Here is a 13,911-nt window from a genome sequence, read left to right on the forward strand (position 1 = left end):
GCTCATGTGGGAGTTCTCTCATCCCAGCAGGCTGTGTCCTCTCTTGCCACGCCACATGCACGTTCTCTTCAGCCTCTGCAGGGACCATGCAATGTCCATGGAGAATGACAATGCATGATTGGGACCCATTCTGCACACAAGTTCAGAACAACCCAACTCAGGTACACTCAGAGGAGATGTGAAACACGCTGTAGCTTCCACTCAGCCGTGGGGTCCTGCTCAGATCCCTCCCCAGACCGAGGGGTTCCCTGGAGCACTTACAGATGCAGTGGCTACGGGATGGGTCTAGCATGGTTCCAGGCTTGCAGGTACAACGGAAGCTGCCACGGGTGTTCACACACTCAGCATCTTTGCAGAGGCCCTGCATCAAGCACTCATTGATATCTGTGGAGAGAAGAGAACATTGTGAGATATGAAGAAACAGGGTGAGCTAAACTCCCTACCCAGTGCCTCCCATTCAGGTGCTGTGAACCAAAGGGGTCTCAGCTGGGCTGGTGTCCGAGGCAGCCTCTACATCAAGCAGCACAGTGGGGACCTCTGTGGTGACAGTAGTCCCACATCTGCAGAGCTTGCTTGCTGCAGCTGCAGGATGGCTTGTGGATGACTGCTCTTGCTTTTTGGTCCTCGTGGAAAACAGATGTGGCCCCTACAGTGAGCCACTCTGTCAGGGTCACTATTATCATGGCTGTTTGCAAGCCAGGAATGGTAAGTCCTGTCCTTTCTTCTGATTCCTGGTAGAGCTGTCATCCACGGAGGATCCTTGTTGAGAAACTTAGTGCCAGCAAGGAGGGCACTGGCAGATCCCATCCAGAGGCAGAGGGGTGGTCAGCCAGGCTGTGGCTCACTGCACTTATCTTATAAGAACAAAGTGAGCAAGTGGGAAGTCACCATGTTCAAGCCCTGCCTCAAGTTCTGCCTCTGCCCCTGACTCAGCACTCATCAGACACAGTCTTTGGGAAGGAAGCTGGGTTTATCCTAGGGAAATGCCACTGAATTCATCCATTTGGCCTGCAGTAAAGGCTTTCCTGCAGCACCATGTAAGATTGTATGAGCTAAGCCAGACAAAACAGGGGTTGGCAAAAAGTGCATTAAGGGGTGCTGAAGGCAGTTTTCAGATGGAGAGTAAGGAGGAAGGTGTCCTCATGGAACAAGGTAGCTTTCTATCTTCACTAAAGAGTTTGGCTCAGAAAAGTTGGAATGCTGATGAAATGTGCTGTGTCAGGAGGCACAAGCAGTGTGGGAAGAGCTGGATGAGACACAGAGCAGCAGGGCTGGGAGCAACCTCAACACCACCCTGAGACAAACCACAGGAACATATACTGCTAGCCAGTATATGGTGGAAACCATCAGTGAGAAGGTTCTGGGCCACTCACTGCTTACAGGACAGCACTGAGCTGCCAAGACCAAGAAATACCAACGTGTTGTTGGGCCAAAAACACAGGGCGGTCCCAGTGCCAGTGTATATGGCTCTGGTGAGACCTCAAGAGCCCTCAGAGCACCCAGTGGTGCTCTAGGGACTGTCTCAAGATGGATGGGGTCAAAGACTCAGGAACAGCTTTCCCAGCACTACCTTATTCCTCAGAGCCAAAGCACTACTGCTTGTTGGAGGGGGCTGTCTTGTGAGACACACAGCCAGCAATGACAGCTGAAGTTCTGACTTAATGACCTAGAGGTCCTCCCCAGTCCTGTGCTCTTAAACTCCCCCATTCATCCCACCAGCTGCTCCATACACAGTTGAGACATACAAGGGCCATGAAGACCAGGCCAGAAGTTAAGTCAATCAGGGGTAGTGAGGCTGCAGGGATCTGCAGAAGGCCAGGGAGGAGTAGGATTTGGCTGCACAATGTAGTGTTTCCTGCTCTGTACCAAGCACAGGACAGAGTTCATGAGAACAACCAGTGACCAACCCCAAATATGCTGGGAACTCCACTCAGGAAAGATATGTATGATGAGTCTTGTGCTTATCCCTGTCACTCCACAGCATGGTCAGAGTCTTATATCGTTCTGACAGACCAACTGGACAAAGTGTTTGACTCCATATGAACAAAGGGATTGAAGGGATTAGAGTAATGAGAGCACAAAACAAACAAGCACCAAAGGCTAGGCTTTATACACTTACTTTAAAGCAGGGCCACATCCAGGCCTCACCCCAACCCCCTCTATTCTGCCATCAGCCACAGCAGAAGTCCCCATTGGGAATAGAAGCAGGCAGGCACCCTCAGAACTACACACTCCTACCACTGCAGCATGCCAGGGCTAGGGGTAGCCCACAGCTAGGGACCACAAACTGAGAGCCATATGCTGCCTCATCTGCTTTTTGCCACCCCACACAAACCTGCCAGTGCTCATCAGAAACAGCCACACTGAGTCAGGCAGGGGGAAAGGTGCAGTCTGGTTTACCCCAGTGCTTGGTCAGCAGAAAGGACTCGGGTCAGCAACAGACCAAATACACATGGGGACTCCTAGTTCTCATGGACACCGAGGTGCCAATGTGTGTCATATGGTGACTGCATGCACACCTCTCTATGCCTGAGCCTCCAAGACCTCTTTTCCTCATGTTTCTTCCAATTTTGTTCCTCAAATTTTCTCTTCCAGTGCCATTCTTCCTGCTAGTCCCAGCAGCATTGGGAGGATCCCTGGCTGGGTCTGACAGGCCTCTGACAGGTCTCAACTCCTTGCAGCCTTGTTCTACTCAATAGGATGCAGTAAGGAAAGGAAAGGAGATCCTGCAAAGGTGAACAATTTGTTCCTCTGCTGGAAGGCACTAGAGACAACCCTTTCCATCCTCACTAAACAGAGGAAAGTGGGCTTCTGCCAGGGTCCTCCTCCAGTCACAGTTCTTTAACAATAGTCTGCAAAGCCAGGTAGTCTCCACTCCTACCTGGGATGGCAAAAGAAGGCCCCATGTATTCTCTCATACATCTGTCTGCCAAATTGCTCACTCTGGGCCCCAAAGTGAGGTGCTAAGGCTTCCTGACACACCTGCTGCTGCAACAGTAGAGATGGGAGTACACCTTGAAGCAGTAGTGTCTGAAGAACAGAACTTCTCCAGTCCATTTTACAAAGGAGCATCCAGAGGCACAAATCTCTGGTTCATGCTTTTTTCTGTGCAAAAACATCTTCATAGCCAAATCCACACTGTCATCTCCCTCTGCTCCTCCCTGATCCACAGGGGACAGAAATCCAGAGCAGGCACTGCAGATCTCCACATTCTGACATGAATTCCTCCAACTCCTTTGTTCCTCCAACTCGTATTTGATGTTTCTGGGTAGAGACATCACACATAATCACAGCACTGTCTGTGGCCACATAAGGGATGAGATCTGAGCACAATCTGAATAGTTGTTGTGTTGTTAAAAGTTTTCCCTCAGGACAATGTGGGGAGGTTGAATCATTAATTAAGTAAGCATGGTGGAAAGTCCCAGCTAAAAGAGATGAGTCACTGGATTGCCAGCCCTGGGTTTGCTCCCTGCTTCATCTGTGAGATGACACCTCTCAGCTTATCAGGGATCACAAGAAGGGAACAATAAAATTCCTCTTTAGTCAGAGCACAGAAAAACAAAAGCAGTGTAGGTCCAAGAAATGCCAGATAAACATGAACCAGACTGAAAAGGGATTGAACCAGATTGAAAAGGGAAGAGATTGAAAAGGGAAGAGACTCCTCCTCATATGGAGCCAAGGGACCATGGAAGTGAGAAATGGATCGATCCTGGCAGCATAGGGCAGGCAGGAAAGCCTAGCAGCATGAACAAGTGACAGAGTCAGAAGGCATCTCTTTTATGGCACTTTCCCCCTTGTAAATGTTCGAATTGGCACTCTCCTACTTGTAAATGAACAAATGAACAAGCTGATAACCTTCACTAATATTTTTAGGCAACAGAATTTCTGTTGCTTCAAACCATGGAAGAAGTGTTTTTACACTCACACTTAGCAGAGCATAAACATAGGTCCTTTCTGGGGCATTAGGACTTAACGGGCATTTTCTTGTACTGGCCCAACACTGTGCTTGTCAGCTGAGTCACATAGTCCTGTGTTACCTGGTTTTCTTTCATTCTTGATGAAAACATGGAGATTTTTACAAGTCACATTCTTTGCAGAGCTATTCTAGAAATTTAGATAAATGTATTTAGTGTAGATAATTTCAGCTCTGATAGGGGACGTGCAAGGAAGAGAGACAGATGAAAGCAGCATCCTTACCTTGGCAGTGGCTCCGGTTCAGCCTTTTGTATCCCTGGGGACACTCCACCTGTCCATTCTCAATCACAGGGTGTGCTGGGGAAAAAAAAACAAACAGTGTGGGATGCTGACAATAGAGCCAGCCACCAGCATCCTCCCTTCTCTGCCTTCCTTCCAGAGGGGAAAGGGTCCCTAGGCCTGCCGTGGATGAGCTTCTGATGACTCCCAGGGCAGAGGGAAAGGTAAGAGCAGCCACATTATCCATGCAGTGTCTTCTGCTTCTTGGCAAGTACCAAACTGGTGACCCAGAGGAGCTGCCTGTGCCTCATATCTATCACTGTATCACTTTATCTCCTTCTAGGTCATTGGGATAGCCAGGTAGCACATGACAAGGGGGATCAGAGTGAAAGGAATGGCTGAGGTTCTTGACAAGGTGCTTAAATAACAGCTCAGGCCCTGTTTATTACATTTCTTTTTATACTGCATGTGATTTCCTGCCCAAATCCCTCTCAGCAAAGAAAAATTCAGATTTCTGCTTAAAATAGTTTTGTGGGTTTCAAAATGTTCTATAACACGCACAATTAAACCTCTCCAAATTTTTTAAAGGCAAGTAAAATGTGGCCCATAAATTCCTAGGAAGCCAAATTTAGGCACTGAATTTTGAAGCAAGGAAAAGGGAGTCTGAGTGGATGGTCTGGGAAGTGATTAAGCATGGGGTGGGGTAGGAAGAAGGGTACTTTGCCTAAGGTTGGGATTTTCCCAGGGTGGGGTTTCTTCTTAATTTTCTGGATCTTTTGCTTGGGAACAAGGAGTGTATGCAACAGCTAAGTGACTGCCCAGCCATATTACAAGGACTCTTAATTTCTCCTGCCTGGCATTAGTAGCTCACTCCTTGGTGTCATACATAGAAATCCCTCCATGGCAATAGTCATATCGAGGGCCTGGCAGATTTCTTACACATTGCAGCTCTCAAGAGCCAGGGACAAATTGAGACAATCCTTACAGTAGAAGACACTTGGCAAGAGCCTGCAAAGTTTAAGAACACATTCTGGAGGCAGAAAGCAGGCATGTCCATAACTCTTTGTCCTGAACACTTGAACTCTATGAAGCAATTTAAAGCCATTCTAGGACAGTTCTTGAAAGGCAAAAGTTAGAGACCAGCCTCCTAAGATTTAAGGTGCTTAGGAAATAAAAGACAGGAGAACACATCATTACCAGCCTGTACCGGGAAAGAGAATAGAAAACCTGGTTTTCTCAGGTATATTAAAAGAAGCTACAAGGTTTTCCATGTGTACATTGATCCTCAGCAGCTGAGTGAATGACAAAGACAAAATCTATTTACCCTCTCCAACAGTTTAGTCACGAATTATAGGAGCAGGTGCTATCAAATATCTGGATGTTAGGGACAAGGGAGTTCCTTGTGATACTGGGAATCCCTGGGTACCTTTCCAACCTTCTGGGAATATAAAAAAGCCTCTCACTACCCCAATGGGATTTGAGGTCCTCCCAGACCACAGCTTGTGGGCTCAGGGCTGCTGACAGGCATTAACTGTGCTTGGAAGCGTCTGTCAACCTCAGCACAATGTGATAACAGACACTCAAATGAAGCACCATTGTTATGTGCAAGCCCTCTGAGCGGAAGCCAAGTGTGCTGGAGATCAAACAGTGATGACGAGTCAGAGCCATGCTCCCCCTCTGAAAAGCCTTTGCAGAGAAACAGATTCTGCAGCATCCCCCCGACAGATGCTGCTGGGGAGAGGGCAAGACAGAAAATGCCAGTGATGGGCAGATGAGTTGCAGGTCTGTGCCACCCTAACACTTACAAAACTCGTCTGCAGAAACTTCACTACTTCAGCAAATCACTCGTGAAGCTATGGACAAATGTCTTAACTCTGCAAAGAAACCCATGTTCCCTGGAAAGAATAATTGTAATGTAATGTGAGCAGATCTCTCTGTACCAAGGGGGAACCAAGAGAGTTTTGAAGTATTGGATAGAGGCTGCTCTCTTTCTGCCAGGACTTGTCCACAAGGGAAGACAGTATGTGGCTGCAGGAGGATATAAGCTATTAACTCTCAGCTGTGTGCTTGGTTTCTTGAGTAGAGGACTATTTCCTTTCACAGGCTCAGATGTTGATGAACAACAGCAGAGATGGCCAAAACCTCCTGAAAAAAACAGCCTAGGACACCTAGGTTTCCTGCAAAAGGGATCAGCATCCAACCTTCTCTCATGCAGCTGGTAGGAGGCTATTCTTTTAGAACCCACCAAAAAGAAAAAGCTAATCTGATGATCAGAGAGGGCAAAAATCTGTCACATCCAGAGGTGAAGATGCCTCAGTTTCCTGTGTCTGTCTACACTCTCTCCAAGAAAGGTTTTCCCAGAGCCTGAGGCTAGGGATGGAGCAGCTGAGTTGCATCTGTCAGGCAGACAGATTTCAGGCTTGCTGAGGGCAAGGGGCCCTGGTTCCTGATTCAAGAGTGTGATTTCAGAACCTTGCCTCATGGGCACTTCAGCCCTGAGGACACTGTACCTAACCAATATGGTCACCAGGTAGCTGCACATTAGGAGTCTATCTTGGCTCTCCTCATTGCTTCCTCCAGCTCTCTGCAAGCTCTGCAGGCACTGGGCATCCCTGTCAGGGCTGGGATCACACAAAGGAACATGCATGCAAAAAGCTCACAGGCTCAGAAAGGAGGTGAGTGCAAGGCAGTGCAGGACTCCCACCTGCATCTTTGTCCCCAGCTAGAAAAATAGTCAAGTAGATCATAATATGAAAGGAAATGAATACACGGAAACTGGGCAGAGGGATTTTGTCACCTAGCAGGTTGATCTTTAAGCATTAGGGTAATTTTTCATCAGTTCCCAGGAGAACAGATTTTACCCAATGGCCCTGGCTCCCCAAACACTATCTGGAGAAGCTCAGGATGGTGGTGAAGTGGAAAACTTCTCCTAGCGGTGGTAGCCACAAGGGTGTGAAGCAAGACAATGTCTGTTGGGTGAGATATTACACTATATTAGTCCATACAATATCACTGTTAAAAGGGGAAGAAGCAAGCCTGTGGGCAGATAAGAAGTGAGGAAATGCCTATTTCCTGAAAGCTAGCCTATTTGACTCTTTCCATACTAAAGACATCAACTCACTAAGAAACTTTGTGGGTAGCTGTGGTGCCTCTGCTAGTCCTAGGTTTTCCAGCACCTGGGAGGTGAAAGGAGCAAGACTGAATGGTCTCATGACACCTGGAGAAATAGGGGTGGTGGACTCAGTCAAGCCTCAGCCTGGTTTAGTGTGAAGTAGAGAAGATCAGTCTTCACTGCAGAGAGGACTTGAGCTGCTGGGCTCACTGGCAGAAGAGCAGAGCATCCTGGACCCCACAGCAGCCTCCAGAGATGTATTAGAGGTGCCACACCAAGAAGTAGGCTGTGGCTGTGGGGATCACCTGAGTTCTAAGGCAGAATACACACAAGGGAAAGAAAAAAATCCTTCTGTCCAGGTCTGTCATGACTGCTTTCCTCTGGATGGTCTGTGGTAAGGAGGCTCCAGCAAGACTTCCTCCAATGCCCCAACAAGGGTTATGGTAGTAGTGGTGGGGAGGGCATGCCTCAGTGCTACATGTGTGGTACAAAGTCCTCCGGCTCTACTCATGACCAATAAAGATCTTGAAGGTGCAAAAGATGCTCGTAGGAAAAAGACTCTGATAATTCCTTTTTGCCATTTGGTGTTTCAGCAGAGAGATCCTCATTCTGCTCCCAAGGTGGCTTCCAACTCCAACAAGATACCTTGTACCTAAAAACCTCCAGTTCTCCAACACTGTGCTGCTGTGTGTGTGCTGCTACAACAATGCTGTATGTGAATGATGAGAAAAACAAGCACTATGCAGAACAAAGTGGGCCTGAAAATGCTGTGCTTTCCCAGGTTAAGCATTGCTTTCTGTGGTACTAGCACAACCTTGCAGAGGTTTCAGCTTCTTTCCCCAACTTCAGCCTTTCCTTACTGTTCCACACAGACTCTGTGTGGCACATGGCAACAGTGGCCTCCATAGCTTCCTTCCCATATATCCAGGGATTTTTTTTCCTGTATCCTATCCCATCTGTCCACAGGAGCAGGCCAGGAGGTTGATTTTTCAAGGGGCTTTCTGTGGCTGTTTCAATGCCTGCAGGCACAGCGCAGGGGAGTGTGAGGCTTGCAGAGCCACTCGGCGTTTCTGACGATGATGACGGCTCCATGGGTGAGCTGCCACCCCTCTCACAGTGGGAGGTCTGTTAGGGGAGTGCTGCAGATGCCAAGCCAGACATTACAAGATCCAACTTTCCAGTGAAATTCAGACTTTCCTTTAGGACAAAAAACTTGAAAAAACACGTGGAGTGGGAATAAAAACAAAACAATAGCCTTCAAAGACTTGTTTCTTAATGCAGTTAAAACCCACAGCAGGAAAGAAAGCAGCCCAGGAAGATCTGCAGTGAGCACAATGAGTGGGTGCACAGCCCAGCCCATGCTGCAGCTGGAAATAAGGGACAGGGGGCACTGAAAAATCAAGACCTGGAAAAAGCAGATTTACTCCTGCGCCCAGAAAGTCCACCATTTGCACAGAAGGGTGAGACTTGTAGCTTCTGGCAGTACTGGAGATGGTGTCCACTGATACGGGTGTTCTGGAATGCTGCTGGTTCCAGAGGTGTGTGTGGTCCCACAGATGGGGTGGAGGTAGAAGAGCAGAGCTGTGATCCCCTCTGGACAGAACTCTCTGCTACCACTTTCCTTTATCCCCATGTGCCTGAGAAGGGCCAAGGCTTTGGGAAATCCACACCTGCCATGGGGTACATGTTGACATGCAGCTCTTAATTTCCACAGACCATCTCTTAATATTGTTCCAGCACATTCTTTCCACAGACCGCTGTATCCCCCAAAGTAACACATGGCCTGGCAGGTAAGCTCTGCCCAGCAGTGTAACTGCTACTAGCTCTGCATCCTGAGCTTGCCACAGGACAAGACGTTGCTTCAGTGCAGGTTCCTCACCAGCACCGCTCAACTATAGTGCTGGTTCCTGAGCTCCCTTTCAGCCACATCCTAGTGTTTCCTCTGCTTCAGCTGCTTCATCAGCCTCTAATTCCCTTTTCTTACTATCAGGTTGTGGATGCTAGCTTTGGAGCAGGCTGCAGGCCCCATGGCCTCTCAGTCCTGCCTGAGAAGCTAGCCTGAGAAATTCATAGGAGGATTTCAAAACAATCCTCAGAAACAGAAAACAACTGCCAGGTGCTGTTTGTCTGTCCTCTTGTTTTCCTTGCAGGAGAAAGTCAGGGGGTGGTGAACCCCACTGACCAATGATGGTGATGTGGTGATTTACTAACCAATAAGAGTTTCCTTTCTGTACTTTCCACGTATCGGTCTATAAAGAGACCTGGAGTAATAAACTAGAAGATATTCTCCTGTTGTGACTCCCTTGAGAGTCCGTGTCGTTCTTCCCGCCGTTCCTAATTAGAACGACATCAGTCTTCTCCAGGTTTTACTTCCCAGCTCCTGTTTGCCCCTACCCTTCTGTTCTAGCCTTTCACTCTGTGCTCCATTGCTTTCTCCAAGCACTAAGGACCCAGGAGCGTCATTGAGTGTCTTCACCTGATATATCCTATCTTGTAACACAACAAATTTCATGCACCAAATTCTGTCCAGAGCTGAAGTACTGCAGTCACATGGCAGCATGCAGGTGTCCTGCCACCCTTCAGGGCCGTGCCTCTGGCTCATCTCTTTCTTTCATGGATCAGGCAATGAACAGCTTTTGCTCCAACAGCTCATGGAGCAAGCTCTTGGCTCTCCCACTTCTCCCAGGGCTGTCTCTGACATATCATGGGGGTTCTGTCTTTAGTTCTCACTTGCATGAGCAACAGCAGCTCCCAGGAACTTCTACTACTGCCTGCTGGAGCACCCATCTCTGTTCCCACATCTCTGAGAACTCTTAACAATGTACAGCCCCCCAGCAGCAAACCACACAGCCCAAGGGTGGCCTAAGGAAATATCTAAGACAAAAGTAACGCTCACTACAGAGACTCCTGGCCAGGTCAACCCTTAATTTTGAACTCAGCTTTTAACATGGTCTCATTAGGATGCAGACAAAGCATTTGAGCGCCTTGGCTTTTCTGCTGCTGAGCAAAACAAAAAATAGCGAGGATTGGTCATGGTAAGTTTGCTCGGACAGATGCCTGCCTCCTATTCTTCTTCTCTGATGTCTTTCCGCACACAAACACGTACCAAACATGAAAGCTGCAGACGATGGAGACATCCGGACGTATCCAGACTCTACTAACAATCAGTGTCTCGGGCAGACAGTCAATCCAAACAAGTTCCCCATTTGTCTAGCTCTTGCCTGGCTGCACTTCTGTACGTTTGTAAGTGTTTACACTGAACTAGCTTCTGCCATTTCTGTCTCTGGTTGCTGGAATTAAATTCCCAGTGCTGTCAAGTCTGCTCTGGTGCATGCTTCCCTGGGGCACATGAGAGCAATGAGTTCTCTCTGAAGATCACAGTGCTAAGAAGAAAGCTGGAAACATACACTGGACATGTTATCTCTGTGCACGAGACACCAGATCACTGAACTACAGCCCAGTGACTTTGACTGAGCACACCACAGGCCAGCAAGACCAGAAGACAGAAGGAATGTGAGTGTGGGATGTGGTGTACAGGCAGGAAGTACACGGAACAATGCCTCCCCACTGGCATGGAACTGGAAACCCTGGTAGACAAGGCACAAGGCAATGAGAGGTCACAGTGCTTGGCAGCTCTGTTAAAGAACTAAGGTCACTGAGAAAGAACTGTTTCCTTGACTCCACTCTGGGGTCAGCTATCTTGTGTATGAAGACAACATGCCAGAGAAAGGCATGCCATCCACCTGGACTTCTTACTCCACAACACCCGGGCTCCCTTAGGCTGCCTCCATCATGTGTCTGCCTTACAGCTCCTTGCACCAGAGGTGGACAAAGCAGAAAGATACTTGTATAAAACTGAACAGGTTGAAAAGGGCTCCTTCAACTAGCCTGAACGCCTGCCAAAATCACAAGAGCCATTAAGTCTCCAAGGAGGGATTTTATCACCCAAAGCCAGGGGGAATTTCTTGTGGCATAGGAATACAAAAGACCCCCATGGATACATTTTTCAAATCTCCCTGGAATTAATCTGGAAACAATACCAGGCAAGCATCTGTCGACTCAGTGAAGACCAGCAGTGACAACTTGCCTTGAGTTGCAACTGCTCCTGGGACACAGAGCGTGTGTTGAGCTGTGAGCTGGGGAGCCTGCTGGCAGCTAGGAGTTACTTCTTGAGTGCATTTGCTCTACTGGTTGGCTGACTGCAAGGAGCATGTGGGGGTATTTTGTGTCTATTTTCACATCTCAGACGCCTGTGGCTAGACACATTTTGAAGCTCTAAGTCCAGCAGAGCAAATCACTGCTGCAGCTCTGGCTGCATTCTCTGCAATCACCTTGCATCCTGGCATGGAGAAGGAGAAAGGAGGTGCAGAGCTTTTGCAGTAATCTGCAGCCTAAATGAAGTATTAAGACCCCCTGCTTTCTAATGGAGGGATCACAGAACAGGTGAGAAACAGGGAGACTGCTGTGGGATGGGGAAGAGAAAGCCATGTCTGGGGTTGTGAAGGTCAGGGACAAAGAAGAGGGGCTGAGGCCTGGGTGGGGAATTTCCTTGTCTGTACTGAACCTGCAGACCCTGGGGTCACCCCCACACCACATATGCCTAAGACTTTTCTGGGGGTGGCATGTGGGTGAGGGCAGGCAAGCAATAGCGTGGCCAAGACCACAGCACAGCCATGCAGCTTGGGAAGATGACAGCAATCAGAACTCCCAAGATCTGGACTGGGTTCCAGGATGCTGACAACCTCGTCTGTGATTGCAAAGAATTTGGCTCCAGTCAGCCCTACCCCTGGCTGAGGAGGGATTGAATTGAGGGAGGATAATGAGACACAAATTCAGCTCTTGCAAATGTGTGTGTAAGCAAGCAGGAGAAGTTCTGAGCAGAGCAGAGCTAGAACACCACACTTGCTTGCAAAACCTGCCACCTTGCATACCTACACTCTGTTCAGGAGTCCAAGATCTCCTGAACCATGAGGTCTGTTTTCTTTAGTTTTTTGATCCAGTGTGAGCAGGCAGGCAGCAATGAAAGGGGCAGGCAGGCAGACAGGCAGAGAAGAGGTGAGCAGCTCCCTGCCCACATTCCAGTAAGTGAGTGCACCTTGCCCTGCACCACACCCAGTCAGCACTGGATGCTGGAGCCACTGTGCCTACGGGACTGCCTCCTCTCCAGCCAGGAGTCCTCCTGCATGGCCTCTCACAGGCCACAACACAGCAACGCAGGATGGGACCATGGTGCAAGGGGCCATGCTCGTCATGAAGCACCCTGAGCAGAGCAGATGAGGAATCCCCCTCTCCTGCTAGATCAGTCTGTCCAGCTCCCAAGTGCAGCAGAATCAGAGCTGGACGCCCATGCCCCTGGAACAGACCCCGGGTGTGCTCTTGCCAATTGTTTGATGTAGTGTTATTTCCAGAGCCCCTGCCAAACCCGTGTTGGGCCCAGAGCAAGCCCGTAACTCTATAGGGCCAAGTCTGCAGCCTCCTCCTCCAACCTAGAACTGCGCCTCCTTAAATCACGGCTGTTTTTTTCCTGTTTCTCCCTCTGGATGGGGCTAGCATGGTGGGAACCATTGGCTGCATGAACCTGGGCCCAGCACCCAACCCTGGGCACTGTTCCGTGGTGGGCTGGGGCAGCAGCTGGCACGCCTCTGCACTCACATGGGATGTGCTCTCCATCCCCAAGGACCTTGGGCCAAGAAGAGCCATGTATCACAACCCGCAGCTCTGCTCCCTGCCTCAGCTACATGAGCAAATAGTTTTTGCTCATCGAGGGTGCAGGCTGTCCCTCACGCTGTCCCAGCTCCTGGCCAGCAGCAGTACTCACCTGGCCGGGGGGGACAGGCTAGGCACTGGTCCACGCCCCAAAAGAGCCCCACACTGCCGCAGCAATCCTCCAGCTTGGTTAGCCCTGGCAGGGGGTTGGTGCACTGCGGAGAGAGGAGCAGATCAGGCTTCTGTGGGATGCAGAGGGAACTTGTGGCCAGCTAGTGGGGCAGCAGCATAGCCAGCACAGGGAACAACTGTCTGGGGTCAGAGGCTAGCACGGCCCTCTTGGCACAGCTCCCCACTGGGACACAGCAGGACCAGGGATGTGGATTAAGACAGTAAAAAGTTGTGCAGACAGAACCTCCCTTGACTGCACCCTTCAGAGGGGAAGGGGCCATCAAACAGAGCAGAGATGAACCAGAGATGATATCACCTGGCAGAGCCCCAGAATCAGCCCCTTGCCTGGCTGATTAGCCTGTGAAATGGGTGCAGCACTCCAGCCCGGCAGGGAGCTTGTTGTCAGGCACTTTCCTCTGCAGAATGAGTCTCTTTCCCCCCACTCTCGGCAAGGCCCTCTGGATTACAGGCTTCCCCATTAGAGCAGAGCTGCTGGGCCCACAGGCTGGAGCTGGCCCCCGTCCAGGCACGCGTGGCCGCCTGCCCAGGACTCGCATACCGATCGGCTCGGCTGTGGCTGAGCGAGGAGAGGCAGGCACTCCCCAACCAGCTCCTTACCCTCTCCCAGGCACGGCATCAACCCACATGGGTGAGGTGTGAGCATAGCAAGGGTACCCCCTGCTGCCCCTAGAGCATCTCTTACAGCCTCTCCAGGCATCCATAAGCAT

General features: G+C 49.7%; 1 protein-coding gene across 1 annotated transcript in view; it reads right to left on the reverse strand.

Moving 5' to 3' along the window:
• LTBP2 (latent transforming growth factor beta binding protein 2) overlaps positions 1-13,911 on the reverse strand; it is a 71,863-nt gene that overhangs the window by 20,927 nt on the left and 37,025 nt on the right. The window contains exons 8-10 of the mRNA XM_014250008.2: positions 13,125-13,227; positions 4,198-4,272; positions 262-384 (exon numbers count right to left, since the gene is read on the reverse strand). Of these exons, the coding sequence (XP_014105483.2) occupies positions 262-384; positions 4,198-4,272; positions 13,125-13,227 (301 nt within the window). The remainder of the gene's footprint in view (positions 1-261; positions 385-4,197; positions 4,273-13,124; positions 13,228-13,911) is intronic.

Source organism: Pseudopodoces humilis, chromosome 7 (assembly GCF_049639895.1).
Source record: "Pseudopodoces humilis isolate 2021_Gansu_Grassland_sample_001 chromosome 7, ASM4963989v1, whole genome shotgun sequence".
In the NCBI taxonomy this organism is placed as follows: domain Eukaryota; kingdom Metazoa; phylum Chordata; class Aves; order Passeriformes; family Paridae; genus Pseudopodoces; species Pseudopodoces humilis.